Source organism: Erpetoichthys calabaricus, chromosome 9, assembly GCF_900747795.2.
Source record: "Erpetoichthys calabaricus chromosome 9, fErpCal1.3, whole genome shotgun sequence".
Lineage (NCBI taxonomy): Eukaryota > Metazoa > Chordata > Cladistia > Polypteriformes > Polypteridae > Erpetoichthys > Erpetoichthys calabaricus.
In genome coordinates, this window is record NC_041402.2 from 7,252,830 (window position 1) to 7,271,201 (window position 18,372).

The 18,372-nt window shown below is 44.1% G+C and overlaps 1 protein-coding gene across 1 annotated transcript in view; it reads left to right on the forward strand.

Moving 5' to 3' along the window:
* Positions 1-1,048: 1,048 nt before the first annotated feature.
* The window catches only part of LOC114657342 (adenylate kinase isoenzyme 1), a 250,686-nt gene continuing 233,362 nt past the window's right edge, over positions 1,049-18,372 (forward strand). The window contains exon 1 of the mRNA XM_051931594.1: positions 1,049-1,153. Coding sequence (XP_051787554.1) covers positions 1,094-1,153 — 60 coding nt within the window. The 5' untranslated portion in view covers positions 1,049-1,093. The remainder of the gene's footprint in view (positions 1,154-18,372) is intronic.

Consider the following 18,372-nt stretch of genomic DNA (forward strand, 5'->3'; position numbering starts at 1 on the left):
TGTGCCCTGTGTTGGCTGGGATTGGCTCCGGCAGACCCCCGTGATCCTGTGTTCGGATTTAGCGTGTTGGAAAATGGATGGATGGATGGATTAATAGACACACGTGCATAGTTAAAACTTTGGATTGCATTTGATATTATCTCGAATAATCTTACCATTCATACAGGGCCGTTCTTAGCAGTTTGGGGGTCCTACGCGGTTCAGAAATGTGCAGGCCCCAGATGGGGGGGGGGGGGTCCCCCCAAGCTCAGGAAGGTGTTCTAATAAAATGTCCGGAAAAGGCCTTAGATGACCAGTAGGCCTACATGTACGCTTGTGTGTATGCAGAGTGGTAAAATATTGATTTTGTTCTGGATCTGGTAAAGGCCGGTAATATAGGGATATTTCATGATTTCATGGGGATCTCTTTGAATGAATCCGAAACAAATCTCTAAAATTAACGTTTTCTATAGTGCATTTGGCAAAGTTACGACAGCGTGACAATATTATTAGGGATTTAGGTGAAGACTGCAATTTGGATAATAAATTACCATTGTTAATATGACTAAGAGAGGTACTGAACTGAATTTCCTAATTTCCTGGGACTGGCACAGACAGTGCTAGGGGCATGACAGGGGCCCAAGGCCCACAGCCCGACAAAAAAAAAAATTGTAAGTCGGGGCCGGGCCGGGGCCCCCCCGTACGATCTGGGCCCTACGCGGATGCGTAGTTCGCGTATGCCTAAGAACGTCCCTGATTCATAACAGACCAGTGGCATGTGTTAACATACACCACAAACAGAAATCGATGGGCACTAGGACCCGGTTCTTGTCTCTTTGATATATTCACATTTACCTTCTCGCAGCGAGCAGTCCTGACAGTTTATGGGCGTACTTAAATTTATCTCCTGGGCTTCCTGAAAGCTGCAGGAATTGAAAAATCCGCCCGAAGCGGCAGGCGGCGTCTGGCCGTTCATAAAGGTGTGAGCGGCACTGCGGACTGGTGAGCGAGCGAGGGCGCGCACACAGACACGAATGAACGAGGAGGCAGGCGCGTGGACGCGGACAACGCCGAGTCGACGCGAAGCGCGTTGCGCGTTTTCCATACAGTCGACATGAACGCCGGCGATGCGAGGGACTATCTGTCAAAACGGGAAATCCCGCAGCTCTTTGAGGTAAACCCCAACTCTTCCTCTTGCATTTTTTTTCCCCTTGTATTGTGTTTCGTTCGCTGCAATTCATGGGTCTCTTCGACCAGTTTGCAAAGCAAACAGAAAAGCACACTTAAAGCGCAGCGAAAAAAAGGTTGTTGCTCTGCAACTTTCTGCGAAGCTCGTGTGTTTTGCTTTTATGCCTCAGACAGCAAAAATCAAAAGAAAGGAAGCCAGTTTGGCTCCAGACATCTTGAAGCATTTGTTATTTGCGGTGTTTTACATTTCTACAATGTCAGTCTTTTTTAACGTGATACTCGCCTGCCGGGATGTGTTTGTATGTGGATGTGCAAAAAAAAAATGCTTTCTGTTGATTTCTTTTTGCTGCACTTGCCGTTTCAGTGAGTGAATTCCATAAGGGGAGCGCATCCCCTTCATTATCTCGATCATTTCGTTGTCTTTTGCCACACAAATGGCGCAACATTTGGGGGCTTGTTTAGTCAACTCTTCGATGTGATCCTACCTCTTTTATCCAGGAAGTCTTGTAAGAATGCGGCAGCTTTAGGGTAAAAAGTTTAAAAAGGCAAAATATATACAGTATGTATTTTTTTTGTAACGTGTATTCGTTAAGTTGCACCTTCGCCATCGATATTAACGCGTCACTTGTCCATTCATGCAAGAGTTGTGAATCCGGATTATTCAATACTTTGGTGGTGAGGCGCCACAGGTTAGCCTTTCAGGATGTCGCTAAAGAGCAGGAGCTGTCACCGAATGGGACACTGGCGGCCACATGGAGCCTCAGGTTAAGGGCGCAACTTCTGTTCAGTCCTGTGAAAAATTAAGTACACCCCTTTTAATGTTTTTTTTCACATATATACAGTATATGCTCTACGAGTGTCGGCATGGATTTCCTTCCACAGTCCAAAGACATGCAGGTTAAGTGGGATGGCATTTCCTAAACTGGCTCGTGTGTGTGTGCACGCACCCTGTCCAGGGTTTGTTCCTGCCTTGTGCCCAATGCTGTCTGGGGTAGGCTACAGCAGATCCCGGTGACCCTGTTTCAAAACGACTGACTGACATATACTGTATATGTGGACATATTCAGACTTGATCTTCATTTAAACAGTATCTATAGATAAAGGTGATGTGATATGGGGGTTGACTTGGCAAAATGTATGATAATAATTTTATTAATTTAATGACAAATGGACAAATAATGCCAAAAATAAGCAACCTTGGCTCTAATAGCTGGTGTTGTCTCCTCATTTCCTGTAACTGTCTGGTAGCCTCTGACATCGAGTTTTTCCCACTCCTCCATGCAGCTGTGTGATGTCTGAGGGGTGTTTTGTGCACACAGTCCATTTCAAATCCCACCACAGCATCTCAAAGGGATTCCCATCTGGGCTTTAATTTAATTGTTCCAGGAAATCATCGCTTCTTTTCAGCGATTCCTTGCTGGATTTGCTAGAATATTAAAAGGGTCATTGTCATGTTGAGCTTTAATCTTCTGACAAATGGTCTCACATTATTGACTCTCCCATAGAAATGGGAAAAGACCCAACAAAGTATTGTGATTGGATTCCTGGTGGGTTTACTAGTAAGTTTAGGGTCATTGTCATGTTGAGCTTCAGTCTTCTGACAGCCGGTCTCTCATTATTCTCAATGAAGTGGTAGCGCTGCTGCCTCGCAGTTAGGAGACCCGGGTTCACTTCCTGGGTCCTCCCTGCGTGGAGTTTGCATGTTCTCCCTGTGTCTGCGTGGGTTTCCTCCGGGTAGTCCAGTTTCCTCCCACCGTCCAAAGACATGCAGGTTAGGTGCATTGGCGATTCTAAATTGTCCGTAGTGTGTGCTTGGGGTGTGCGTGCGTGTGCCCTGCGGTGGGCTGGTGCCCTGCCCGGGGTTTGTTTCCTGCCTTGCGCCCTGTGTTGGCTGGGATTGGCTCCAGCAGACCCCCGTGATCCTGTAGTTAGGATATAGTGGGTTGGATAATGGATGGAAGTATTCAGAGTGGAGTCTGGGATTGTGTGTATTGCCCAGGCCCTGATTTGTCAAAGTGTCCCCAAATTTGAGCAAGGATCTTAACCATGAAAATTGCTCCAGGGGTGCTGTACAGTGGCAGACACTGTGCTGTGATCCCCCAAAGGGTTGAGGCTGGAAGCAGATGCTGTGTTGCTGCACCCACGACATGACTGCCACCAGGCCCCAAGTTTTTCCTGTAAGTTGCAGGACCTTCTTGCTGGTTAACGTCATACCCAGGTGGGAGCAATTGCAGGTTAAGGTCCTCGCTCAAGGGTCCAGAGGAGTAGAGTCACTTCTGCTCTTTACAGGATTTGAACTGTCTATCTTCCAATTGCCAGCACAGATCCCTAGCCTCGGAGCCACCACTCCACCCGTGATCCCCCAAAGGTCATGAAAAAATACTTGGGGGTATTACTATAGTATAGGATATCAAAAATCAGAACATTTCCACCACTGTGGTTTACAGTTGCTATCAAGGTCTTCCTGCCAAGTGCTGTCTTTGGTGTAATTCTGGTCCAGAGGTCTTTCCCTAAGTGTTCAGGGGCAAACATTTCTGGACAGCAAAGTCTTCCCTTGTTGATCCAATCTGTGCAGCCAGTTTTTAATGGTAGATGGCGACATCAGCAGTGGCAAGAGCTCCCTGTACTGTTGGTGCTGCGATGAAATTCTGGGGTTCGTAGAGACTTTTTTCAGCATCTTACATTTTGCTCTCAGGCTGAACTTGCTAGGTTGTTGTTTTATCGAAGGATGAGTGACAGTTACTGCGTTTGTCACTAGATTGGCCTTTTCTCACACCTTAAGTTTATCATACTGTGGAATAAATGGTGGGGGCCGTACCGCACCCCGAACCCGGATACAGACAGGCAGACCACACAAGTGAAAATGCTGCACACTTTTTACTTCTTTTTGTTGCACTTACAGCACACAGCTCTTCACAACTATCATTTTGTGCTCCCTTTATTCTTTCTTTTTCTTTTTGTGCTCCCTTTATTCTTTTTCTTTCTTTCTTTCTTTCTTTCTTTCTTTCTTTCTTTCTTTTCGTGCTCCCTTTATTCTTTCTTTTTCTTTTTGTGCTCCCTTTATTCTTTTTCTTTCTTTCTTTCTTTTTGTGCTCCCTTTATTCTTTCTTTTTCTTTTTGTGCTCCCTTTATTCTTTTTCTTTCTTTCTTTCTTTCTTTCTTTTTGTGCTCCCTTTATTCTTTCTTTTTCTTTTTGTGCTCCCTTTATTCTTTTTCTTTCTTTCTTTCTTTCTTTCTTTCTTTCTTTCTTTCTTTCTTTCTTTCTTTTCGTGCTCCCTTTATTCTTTCTTTTTCTTTTTGTGCTCCCTTTATTCTTTTTCTTTCTTTCTTTCTTTTTGTGCTCCCTTTATTCTTTCTTTTTCTTTTTGTGCTCCCTTTATTCTTTTTCTTTCTTTCTTTCTTTCTTTCTTTCTTTCTTTCTTTTTGTGCTCCCTTTATTCTTTTTCTTTCTTTTTGTGCTCCCTTTATTCTTTTTCTTTCTTTCTTTCTTTCTTTCTTTCTTTCTTTCTTTCTTTCTTTCTTTTTGTGCTCCCTTTATTCTTTCTTTTTCTTTTTGTGCTCCCTTTATTCTTTTTCTTTCTTTCTTTCTTTCTTTCTTTCTTTCTTTCTTTCTTTCTTTCTTTCTTTTTGTGCTCCCTTTATTCTTTTTTTCTTTCTTTTTGTGCTCCCTTTATTCTTTTTTCTTTTTGTGCTCCCTTTATTCTTTCTTTCTTTCTTTCTTTCTTTTTGTGCTCCCTTTATTCTTTCTTTTTCTTTTTGTGCTCCCTTTATTCTTTTTCTTTCTTTCTTTCTTTCTTTCTTTCTTTCTTTCTTTCTTTCTTTCTTTCTTTTTGTGCTCCCTTTATTCTTTCTTTTTCTTTTTGTGCTCCCTTTATTCTTTTTCTTTCTTTTTGTGCTCCCTTTATTCTTTTTCTTTCTTTTTGTGCTCCCTTTATTCTTTTTCTTTCTTTCTTTCTTTCTTTCTTTCTTTCTTTCTTTCTTTCTTTCTTTCTTTCTTTCTTTCTTTCTTTTTGTGCTCCCTTTATTCTTTCTTTTTTTGCTCCCTTTATTCTTTCTTTTTCTTTTTGTGCTCCCTTTATTCTTTTTCTTTCTTTCTTTCTTTCTTTCTTTCTTTCTTTCTTTCTTTCTTTCTTTCTTTCTTTCTTTCTTTTTGTGCTCCCTTTATTCTTTTTTTCTTTTTGTGCTCCCTTTATTCTTTCTTTCTTTCTTTCTTTCTTTCTTTCTTTCTTTTTGTGCTCCCTTTATTCTTTCTTTCAACTCTGTCAGCCAGTCAGCAGCAATCTGCCTGCCAGAAGAGCCAATCATCTCTTTCTTTGATCCCTTTACTCCTCCCCATTTCATTTTCTTTCTTTCTTTCTTTCTTTCTTTCTTTCTTTCTTTCTTTCTTTCTTTCTTTCTTTCTTTCTTTCTTTCTTTCTTTCTTTCTTTCTTTCTTTCTCCTCACAAGCTGAGTGAGGCGGCCCCGTTTATAAGGCCCCGGTAGTGCTCCAGGTGCTTGTTGATGCATTACCGGCAGCACTTCCCAGTGTGGTGGAAGAGCTGCTCATGACAGCTGGTCAACTGCTGCAGCACCCCCTGGTGGCACCCACAGATCCCAGCAGGGCCGTATCAAATTCCAATTCTCATGGAGCCCTGCAGGAGGCCGAGGCACCACTGCCACCTAGCTCTCCGGGGGAGGTAATGCTCTGGCCACGCTTCCTTCCCCGGTCCGTCCCTCGTGGAGGTGTTCTGGCCGGGCAAGGGACTCGGCTGTCCGCCACAACACACACACACACACTCACACACCAGGCATGCGCATTTTAGAATCGGTACTTCATCTGCCCCGCATGTCATTGGATGGCGGGACGTAGAGAACATGCAAACTCTACATAGGGAGTACTGAGATGCGGTCCCCATTCTCCTTACTGCAAAGCACTAACACTGTGCCACAATGCAAAGGCAACATGGTGTTTATTAAAGTACTAGGGGGTTCCCCTCCCTGCTCACTTTGCATGCTAACCACTTCTCGTCTCTGCCGCTCGCGTTGTGAAGAGGGGGGCTGAACGCACCCCAAGCAAGGAGACGCAGTCTTAAATGGTGGGACAATGGGAAACAAATAGTTTTTTTTTTTTTTTTAATTTTTTTTACCTCCTCTTTGCTCGATCAGCTGCTGCCGCTGCTGCTGCCATGTGATCTGTATCTTGTACGGCACTTCAAACATTTAAAAGCCTGTACAGCAGCTGTCCTACTCTTTGTCTTTTATTTCCGGCTCTGGGGCTGGTTATTTCTCTTGGCACAAAGTCTCGTCTTGCGGGACGTGAGTTCTTCATATTTTTTCGTTTAGAATTTAAATACGGAATAAGAATCTGAAAATCTAACAACATCACATTAAAGTTTTGATAAATTCTGAAAAGACTGATACCAAATATATATATTTAGGTTTTAAAATAAGCCTGATTTAAAGTGTGACAAAAAACGTGACATGAAAACGTCACTGTTGCACTTTTAGGCTTAGCATTTTTTATATATATTGTGGCGGGACAGCCTGGAAGGATCGGGAGAGGGATTATACCTCCCCCGGGCCACGAGAGGACAGCTGCCCTGGTTGCTAATGGGGTTACGGGAACCGAGCTGGGAAGCTCAAACCTATAGGGGCACGTGGCCACCGCCGGGGGCGCCTGGTGGATCATAGGGGATCCAAGGAAGGAAGGAATTCCAGGGTCACCCGGAATGCTTCCGGGTGGTTGTGCGGCAGTTCCACCACACCAGAAAGTGCCGGCGGAAGTTCATCAAGGGGCACCTGGAGAATATCCGTGTGAGCATAAAAGGGGCTGCCTTCTAACAGTTGAGGAGCGAGAGTCGGGATGAAGGAGAGAAGGCGGCCCAAAGAGGACCATTGAGAGGCCCGAGAGATAAAGGAGTGCTGGAGCACTGTGTGCGGTGCGGGACTTATGAACTTGTAAATAAACCATGTGGTGGACTTAAGAACGGTGTCTGTCTGTCTGTGGTCGGGCTGGCTCTCACAATATATATAAAATACAATACAATTTATTTTTGTATAGCCCAAAATCACACAAGAAGTGCCGCAATGGGCTTTAACAAGCCCTGCCTCTTGACAGCCCCCCAGCCTTGACTCTCTAAAATGACAAGGAAAAACTCCCAAAAAAGGGGAAAAAAATGTAAGAAACCTCGGGAAAGGCAGTTCAAAGAGAGACCCCTTTCCAGGTAGGTTGGGCGTGCAGTGGGTGTCAAAAAGAAGGGGGTCAATACAATACACAGAACAGAACAAATCCTCAATACAGTATAAAAATAAAAATTTTACAAGTACGGAGCAGAACTTAACAGTAGATGATATCACATAATAGGAATTAGATTTGTTTAGAGTCCTGGAGACCTCAACCATCAAGCTGCCTCCCCCTATTGGCCATTCCACGGTTGAGTCAGCGCTGGGCCAGCCAATCCGATGAAAGGACCCCTCTACCTCACGATTCCTGCAGTCCTCCATCAGGGATGACTTTACCTTAGGCAGGCAAAGCAACTTGGCAGGTGGCACCAAGTGGCACATTTGAGTACCGAGAAGAGAAACGGAACGGGTGAGGGTTAGTAACAAATTCTAACTATCCTGTTACTTATGTTTTAGTGCTAATGACTAACAACAAAGAAGCAGTTTGTACAGTTAATCAGCAGCTCTAGCCAGGGTGTGCTAAACTGAAGTCGTGAGTCTTCAGCCAGGATTTGAAAGCTGAGACCGAAGGGGCATCTCTTATAGTAGCAGGCAGACCACTCCACAATTTAGGGACCCCCTGTAACTAAGAGCTTGACCTCCCACTGTTATTTTATTAATTCTTGGAATCATAAGCAGACCGGCATCTTTAGATCTTAATGTGCACTCTGGTTTGTAAGTCATGATAAGTTCAGACAAGTAAGCCGGATCTCGGCCATTTAATGCTTTATATATTAAAAGGAGGATTTTGAAATCTGCCTTAAACTTCACCAGGAGCCAGTGTAAGGATTTAAGAACTGGAGTTATGTGTTCATATTTTCTTGTTCTTGTAATAATTCTTGCAGCAGCATTTTAGATTAACTAGAGGCTGTATAAAGAACAGTTTGAACATCCAGTGAACACCACATCGCCGTAGTCCATCCTACTAGAAGTAAATGCATGAATTAATTTCTCAGAATCCTGCTTATTTAGAAAGTGCCTTAATTTCCCAACATTTTTAAGATGGAAGTAACCTGATTTGGACAACTTTGTAATGTGTGCGCTAGAGTCAAAGAGAACCCCGAGATTGCGGGCTGATTCAGTAAAATTATTGGGGATTCCAACTGAGTTAAATGATGACAGAATATTGTTGTGATCAGCGTCATTCCCTCCAACAATTAACATCTCTGTATTATCGGTGTTTAAAGATAAGTAGTTCTCATCCATCCACTCCTTTAATTCACTAACACAACTAATTAAAGACAACATTGGAGAAACTTCATTAGGTCTAAATGAAAGGTGTAACTGGGTGTCCTCTGCATACGAGTGAACGTTAACATGATGTTTCCTAATGAGAGGTCCCAGTGGAAGCCTGTAAATTGAAAACTGAAAATTGAAAAGTACTAAGAGTAGATAATAATAATACCTTAATAATACCAATAGAAGAAATTTATAATCGAAAATAAAATTGTGCAAAGACCAGCCGTGACACAGACATGGGTTCAAAGCACACAAGCGTTTTATTTTCTTCACTTGTGGGCAATGCCTTCCTCATTCCCACAAGCACAACATCGTCTTAAGCACAAATACACCTTAAACAAACCCTTCTTCCTTTTCCTTCTCTTTCTTTCTTCTCCACTCTCTTTTCTCTTTTCTCTCGACTGTGGCTCCTGGAGTAACAACTGCTGGCTCCTTTTATAATGCCCCCCAGAAGTGCACCAGGTTGACCTACTTCTGGCAGCACTTCTGGGTGTGTGGCGGAAGAACCGCCCAAGAGAGCTCAGCAGCTCTTGCGGCACCTCCAGATCCCAACGGAGCTGTAACCAACTCCAACTCCCAGGATGCACTGCGGGAGTCCGAGGCACCACTGCAACACAGGGGGAGGCTGCCATCTACTGGTCTGGGGAAGGTAACATTCTGGATAGGTTGGCTCCCCAGGTCTTTCCAGCGTGGAAAATCTATCACAATGGATCGCAAAGTCTGGATAAATGTACTCATAGAAAAGTTTTCTAAACAACAGCAATTGTCAAGGGTGTTTGTTGACCGATTTATTTGATTTAGCAAGTGACGTGACACGTTAGATTTGCTCCGGTGTTCAGATCAAGTGGTTTCTCCCTCTAACTTTCTGCCGTATCTCAATCTGTGACTTTGCCTCCTGTTTCGCCCTTTGGACGGGCCGTTATTTAGATTGAAGTCACATGTGGGATTACACGCATGTGATTGGCCAGCTGTCCTGGTGATGGATGGCTCTGCCCTAAAGCTTTGCTCCTGTGCTAATCTGTAGATGTCTGCATTCTTTTCAAAATTAAGTTTTAAAACTTGTTTTAACTAAAAAGCACCCGGAATTCCTTGGATAACAAAACAGATGCTTTGAAGTTAATAAATTGTTGGTACAATGCAGCAAGAATGTGGAAATGTATTGGAGTCGTAAATTATTAGGCCACAAGAGAGGATGCTTCAGTTGTAATTTGCTGCTGTTTGTTAGGTAGTTCAATTGCCTTAAGGGTCCTGTAAATTCTTTTATGGCTCATCGTGGTTCGCTTGATCAAAATTAATCCTCAATATACGCAATCTTGCAGTTTAAAAAGAAAAACGACGCATTGCATTAATCCAGGAGAAGCCAGGCATGGCCTGGACAAGTTGGCAGCTGTTGATCTTCCGGACAATGCAATGGCTGGTTTCCAGTTCTTTTTGAGATCTTCTTTTTTTTTTTTTTTTTTTTTTTTTTCAGCTTCCTTCCCAGAACTCCTTGGCAACTTTCTGAAGACCTCTGGGGGGCTCTTTCAATCTCGGTGAGGTGACAACGCACACTTCAAGAACAAAGAACAACCCAAACAAAATGTCTGGGGTTTAAATAAGAGGGACCGGTTCAGACGAGAGATCCTCCTTTAGTGACATTTGCATCGATTCTTATTTGCGGTAGTGATAAATGGAGGGGGTCTGCTAACTTTATCCCTTGTACAAAATTTGCATTTATGTTTATTGAAATTATATAATGGACTACATAATGTAAATGTGGTCTGATATTGGTTAGGTTGTATCGCCTTTATCTATAGATGCTGTTTAAATGGTATATGTTAAACACGAAAAAGCATTTCACGGGGTGTACTTACTTTTTCATGTGACTTTAAAACTTGATTTTCTTTTCTCTTGATGTAAAGGTTCAATCACACTTTTATACATCGTGACCCTAATTTCACATTGCTGCATTATCAATGTTATAACCTCTGTGCATAATTTAGCATTTTCCATCTTACGTCTACCGCGGCGGGTAGCAAAGTGGTTACCGCTGCTAAATCAGGGCTCCAGTGTCCTGGGCTGGAATCCGACACCAGCTCATTGTCTGTGGGGAGATTGCGTGTTGTGCCCCCCCCCACCCCCCCATTTTTCCTATGGTTACACCGTTTTTGTTTTTTTAATTTCCCACAAAGCCAAAGAATGCAGGTTAGGCTAATTGGCAGCTGTAATACGATCGCCGTGTAAATTTGGACGTGTTTCTTACGGCCCACTGCAGTGGAGTGGTGCCTTGGCCTGGCTGGTTTTCTATCTAGTGTTGCTGGGATGTGTCCCAGAGACCCTGAATTGGATTATATGGATTGAGAAATGTTGTGCAATCTTTTGCATTACTCTGTTGTGGACACTAGAGGGCTCTGCTCCTCCCAGCAAGCTTCGTCCATCTAGTACCCGACTGTGGTTCATTTTTGTGAGGCCTGTCCAGTGCTTCTGCTCTTCCGGGTTAGCTGGAAACATCTGTCTCTACCACAGCACCACCTGGTGGTACCCACAGTACCCAACAGGGCTGGGATATCGAACTTTAAGCCCCATGGTGCCCTGTGGGGAATCCAGAGCACCGCTGTAAACCAGGGGAGCAGCCATCTACTGTTTTTGGGGCGGGGAGGCAGTGCCCTAAAGCAGCCGCCTTCCCCTGTTTTTCCATCTTTTGGGCGTCCCGGCTGGGTCTCTCATTACAGTATTGTCACTGAAGGATTCCTAGTGGAGTCTGTGATGGTGTACTGCCCAGGCCCTGATTCGTATAAGCATCCCCAAATTTGAGCAAGGCCATTAACCTGAAAATTGCTCCAGGGGTGCTGTACAATGGCACACCCTGCACTCTGATCTCACAAAGGGTTGAGGCTGGGAGCACATGCTGTGTTGCTGCACCTACCACATGACAAAGCATCCGGATTGGGACCCCAGTGCAGCTGTGCAACGGGTGGCGCTTCAGCACCACACTGGGACAAGTGGCAGTCCTGCCACCAGGCCTCAGGTTTTCTCTGTAAGCTGGAGGACCTGCTTGCAGGTTACAGTCATACCCAAGTGGGAGCAATTGCAGGTTAAGGGCCTCGCTCAAGGGCCTGGAGGAGTAGAGTCACTCCTGGTGTTTACAGAATTCGAACCTGCAGCCTTCTGATTGCCAGCGCTCCACCCATGATCCCCCAAAGGTCATGAAAAAAGACTTGGGGATTACTATAGTATAGGATATCAAAAATCAGAGCAGTTCCACCACCGTGCTTTACAGCTGCTAGCAAGTTCTTCCTGCCAAATTCTGTCTTTGGTGTTTTCTGGTACTGAGGTCTCGCCCCAAGTGTTCAGGGGTAAACACTTCTGGACAGCAGAAGATCTAATTTGTGCAGCTTCTTTTTAATGGTAGGCGTTGACATCAGCAGTGGCAGGAGCCCCTTATACTGACTTTTTTTCAGCATCCTGCATTTTGCTTTCAGGCTGAACTTGTTAGGGTATTTGTTTTATTGAGGGATGAGTGAGATTTACTGCGTTTGTTATTAGGTTGGCTTTATTCCCACATCTTAAGATTATTCCACAGTGTGTTGAACGGGGGGAACAAACCTAAACCGGACACAGACTGGCAGACCACACTCTCTATTGTGGACACTAGAGGGCTCTGCTCCTCCCAGGAAGCTTCATCCAGCTACCACCTGATTCTGGCTCATTTCTATGAGGCCAGTCCAGTGCTTCTGCTCTTCTGGATTAGCCACACGTCTCTTCCACAGCACCCCCTGGTGGTACCCCGGGTACCCAACAGGGCTGAGATATCGAACTCTAAGCCCCATGGTGCCCTGTGGGGAATCTGGGGCACCGCTGTAAACCAGGGGAGCTGCCATCTAGCGTTTTTGGGGGGAGGCAGTGCCCTAAAGCACCCGCCTAACCATTCTTCAATCTTTTGGGCGTCCAGTCTGGGTTGGGCTGCTGGCCGTCCCGTACACTATTTTTGTTGAAGTACATTATTAGAACTGCCATACTGATACTGGGAAAGGCCTCCTTTTGCACTCCGCATAGTCTCGGTTCTTCGTGGCACATTTGGAAACATTCCTTTGGGATTCTGGTCTGTGTTGACACGATTGCTTCACACGGTTGCTGCAGATTGGTCAGCTATACATTCTTTATTATTGGCTGCTGCATTGCCTGGGTTCAAATGTCATGTCTGGTGGTTATCTGTGTGGAATTTGCACATCCCAGAGATGTTTGTGTTATGTAGGGCTATGGAGTCAGCTGGGTTTATAGTGTAGTCACAGTTGAAAAATTCTTACCTACCTCAAAGCGCAGTACTTTAATAGTCGGGAGTACAACTCCAGCCTGGCATCTAACACACTTTAAAATCCAAACATGGCATGTGCAGTTGTGTTTGGCACCCACACCAAGCTGGCCTGCAGTGATTGGCCAGAGAACGCCACATGATTTGAGCTACGCAGCAGAATTAAGACGTGCAAATAAAGTTACAGGATGTTCTAGGGTGTGTGTGTGTGTGTATGAGACGACGGCACTCTGGTGCAGTGCTCACCTATGTCTCCTCTGTCCAATAGGACATCCTCCCAGAAGTCATTGCGGCTTGTCAACATGCATTTCAGCAAATTCCAATCTGGCTTTTTTATGTGCAGTCCTCCTGGTTTTCTTCCATGGAGCCCACTGTCAGACACTGATGGGCCGTGACTCCTTTTTTGGAATTCAGCTTGCATCTGTTTGTGAATTTCCCATTGGGATTAATAAAGTCTATCTATCTATCTATCTATCTATCTATCTATCTATCTATCTATCTATCTATCTATCTATCTATCTATCTATCTATCTATCTATCTATCTATCTATCTATCTATCTATCTATCTATCTATCTATCTATCTATCTATCTATCTATCTATCTATCTATCTATCTATCTATCTATCTATCTATCTATCTATCTATCTATCTATCTATCTATCTATCTATCTATCTATCTATCTATCTATCTATCTATGTTGTCCTCAGCTTGGTGTCTGCCATTCTCACTACCCTTCTGCCCATTCTGGGGTCGATATTTTCTTTCTGTGGTTGCGTCCGGGGTGGTTGGCTGCAGTCCCGTGGACCTTCGACTTCTTCATGATATTTGCAGCTGTTGTCACAGAACCATCAAGCTGCTTGGAGATGATTGTCTTTCTGATCTCCTCAGTCAACTCTCTGCTTTGCTTTCTCTGCTCCATGTTTCTCTGCTATGTCATTTGAATGTGCCTCGTTTGTTTTTTTTCGGTCTTGCCTGTACTCCACATTATGGTACTGAAAATGCAGACAGACTTCTTCTTTTTTGGGTGCATACACCGTTGGCATGGCACTGGCAGATCTAAACCCTAGTGTGGTGAATTGCTCGCATACTGAAGTGACTTCAGCTGCAGGTGAAACTCCCATTTTACTTTATGGTGCCAAGCAGAGTTGTGCCATGGTGCAGCAGTCTATTAGCCAGCAAAAGTGCTGTGAAGAATCTCTCTGTTGTCACGGTTCTTCCTTTGTCCAGAACCGGCCCCATTTCCGCGTCAATCATACCCCTGCTGTCAGTCCTCCGCGCTGTACTCCGCCCTTCCTCAATCGGACCCAACAGTCACTCTAAAAGGCCTTAAACCTGGCTGGGACGTTACAGTATATTTTATTTAAGGTCTAAATTTTGTTTTTAAATAATTGGATTGTTGTTTTTTTAGTTTGATCCCATTTTTTTATAAAATTAAAAAACGTTTAGGGTCTTACCTTTATTTGTAAATGAAGTCAATGCGCCTATCCTCCTCCTTGAAAATCTGTGTCACTTTCTTGTAAAAGTCCTCCTTATTTTCCTTTAGTTTTAGAAATCTTAATCTTCCATTTTGGCAGTCAGTCGGAAGAAAAATTAAAACAAATGGACCGCTGCAGTGCACTTGACTTTCTGATATCAAAGTCAAAGCAAACTTTATTGTCATCTCAACCGTATACAGGTATACAGATAGACAACATGAAGTGCAAATAATAAATTAAAAAATAGAATTAAAATTAAAAATTAAACACAAACAAGACATTGTGCAAAGACAAGAAAAAGAAGTAGCAGCAATATTGATGTGTAGTAAGCAATATGAACATTGATGCAATCTATATTACTAAACGACAGTTTAATTTATGCACGGACGGCAGACGCACCGAAGCGCATGCACACTGCGCCTCAGCGCCCCAGAGTCAAAGCCAGTGGCTTCCCAGAGTCAGTAGGTGGCGCCCAAACAACACAACCTGTAAACTAAACTTGCTCTAATCCACTGTGTCAGCAGTCAGTGTGGCATATTTGAATCACATAACGGTAATTCAGTATTAAAAGTAAGTTGAATTATAATTCCTAACAGTAAACGACGTCTATCTAATGACACAGCCACAGAAAAACAAAAACGAGACTGCATGGATAAAAGCAATACACGGAGGCTCCTACAACGTGCTTCAGGAACACCAGATGCAAAGAAGTCATGGCTCCAAAAAGAAAGAGCTCGACTAACGGAATTACAAATGGAGCCCGTATGGATAAACACGATGAACGAAGGCGCCGACAACGCGCTTCTGACACAGCAGAGGCAAAGGAGTCACGTCTCCAAATGGAAAGAGCTCAATGATTAGTAATACAAAACCGAGCCCGTACTTCCCAGAGTCAGTACGTGGCGCCCAAACAACACAACCTGTAATCTAAACTTGCTCTAATCCACTGTGCCAGCAGTCAGTGTGGCATATTTGAATCACATAGCGGTAATTCAGTATTAAAAGTAAGTTGGATTATGATTCCTAACAGTAAACGACTTCTACCTAACGACACAACCACAGAACAACAAAGACGAGACCGCATGGATAAAGACAATACACGGAGGCGCCTACAACAAGCTTCAGAAACACCAGAAGCAAAGACGTCACAGCTCCACAATGAAAGAGCTCAACTAACGGAAATACCAAAATGAGCCCGTATGGATAAAAACAATGAACGAAGGCGCCCACAACGCGCTTCTGAAACAGCACAGGCAAAGGAGTCACGGCTCCAGAAAGAAACAGCTCACCGATTTAGAAATACAAAAACGAGCCCGTATGGCTACGACCTATGAAGTAAACCTGAGGTAAAGCGTGCACGCCAGGTTGTACAGCCGCCCGAACGCGACCTCCCACACCACCGTATATACCACCTTCGTTTAGTGATGTAGCTCTCCATACCCGGATCCGCCGCCATGGTCACTTCAGCACGCGAATCCACCGCCGTCAGCAAACAACTTCTAGCTGACGACACAGCCATAGAAACACAAAAAACAGACTGCATGGATAAAAACAATAAACGAAGGAGCCTACAACGCGCTTCTGAAACACCAGAACCAGATGCGTCACAGCTCCAAAAGAAACCGCTTTAGTACAAATATGTTTATTTAATTAAATAAAAAATGTCCCAGGATGCACCCACCCTCCATGATATTGCATCCCTCCAAATGTCGGAGGGAACAGAAAGTGATTGCCATTCTTGGATTTGCGATTCTTTCGAGAATCGCGGGGTTACAGTGTGTGTATATCGCAAACTTATTGGTGCCTCTGCGTAGAAGAACAGCAGCAACGAGCACCTGTTGGGTTCACATGCGCCCCCTTCAGGGCAGAATGGTACTGTCTGCCTCTCCTTGTGCCTTTTCACTGTGGTTTTATGTCCGATCAGCAAATATGTCAGACACATTCATTAAAGATATTAGCCAGACTGTGGAAAGTCAGGGTGTATAATAAACGTGTCTGCAAACCTTATATTGGCGACATACAGAGAGACAGCAGCAGGCACACGGCAATCGCAGGCATCAACCCCGTCAGTGATTGAGGGAGAGCGCAGTCCGAGGTGAGGTGAGGCTCGTCGCTACCGCACCTCGCGTTTCACCCTTGTATTTGATCAGCAAATGCGCAAATTCAGCGATTCTTGATTATAAAAATGATCACAATTATTGGAAACCTGCAGAAAACAAATTTTAAACCACAAACGAGTGGACACATTTATTTTATGTTATCATTATTAGTTTATTTTTGCTTTTCATGATGACTCCCCAGACCGCACGTCCCTGTGCTGTATGGCCATGGGAGATGCCACCGCGGCCGCTGGAATTCAGAAGTCTTCAGCCATCCGGCGCCGTCTGCTAGTGCAGTACCAGTTGCGTCGTCTCTCCTTCACAGACACTCTTTGAAGGTTGACCCCAGGTAGCTGTCCTGGTCCCTTTTTATGTCAGTCATCGGTCACAGCTCTGCTGCTGTTCGGACCCCCCTCCCGTGTTATTTCTTCGGAGGTCCGGCGTTACAGTATTATGTACCCCTAGATAGCATTGGAGACCAAGTCATATTTTTTTCCCTTGTATTCTACACAGTTTAAAATTATAAATTAAACAAATCAGACATGTTTAAAGTGCACATTGCAGACTTTCGCTGAAGGGGAGTTGCAGACATTTCGGTCCCACCACACTTTTTCTACATGGTGGCGCCATTTCAAGGGACAGTAGTGGTAGTGCTGCTGCCTTGCAGTAAGGAGATTGGGGTGCATGTCCCGGATTCTCTATGCTTGTAGTTTACAAAATAAAAAAACATATCTGTAAGTTTCTGTGATAGTGCCAAAAAGGTAACGACCATAAGGAATAAAAATATCAGGATAGAATCTGCCTTGGCATTGTGGATTACCGACTGCAGGAAAAAGAACATCCCCCTGTACAGTAACATCATCTGTGAGAAAGCACGGAAATTATACCAGCAGTTCGCTACAGGAGACAATGTAGCAACTTCCCATCACAATGTTCCTGAAACCTATACAGTAATCCCTCCTCCATCGCGGGGGTTGCGTTCCACAGCCACCCGTGAAATAAGAAAATCCGCGAAGTAGAAACCATATGTTTATATGGTTATTTTTATATTGTCACATTTTATATTACACAGATTTGCGCAGAAACACAGGAGGTTGTAGAGAGACAGGAACGTTACTCAAACACTGCAAACAAACATTTGTCTCTTTTTCAAAAGTTTAAACTGTGCTCCATGACAAGACAGAGATGACAGTTCCGTCTCACAATTAAAAGAATGCAAACATATCTTCCTCTTCAAAGGAGTGCGCGTCAGGAGCAGTGACTGTCACAGAGATAGAGAGAAAAGCAAACAAATCAATAGGGCTGTTTGGCTTTTAAGTATGCGAAGCACCGCGGCACAAAGCTGTTGAAGGCGGCAGCTCACACCCCCTCCGTCAGGAGCAGACAAAGAGAGAGAGAGAGAGATAGAGAAAGACAGAGTTTGTTTTTCAATCAAAAATCAATACGTGCCCTTTGAGCTTTTAAGTATGCGAAGCACCGTGCAGCATGTCGTTTCAGGAAGCAGCTGCACAAAAGATAGCAACGTGAAGATAATCTTTCAGCATTTTTAGACGAGCGTCCGTATCATCTAGGTGTGCAAACAGCCCCCCTGCTCAATCCCCCTACGTCAGGATCAGAGAAAGTCAGCGCAAGAGAAAGAGAAAAGTAAGCTGGGTAGCTTCTCAGCCATCTGCCAATAGCGTCCCTTGTATGAAATCAACTGGGCAAACCAACTGAGGAAGCATGTACCAGAAATTAAAAGACCCATTGTCCACAGAAACCCGCGAAGCAGCGAAAAATCCGCGATATATATTTAAATATGCTTACATATAAAATCCGCGATGGAGTGAAGCCGCGAAAGGCGAAGTGCGATATAGCGAGGGATTACTGTAAAGAAGAGCCAACACGAAACCTCAC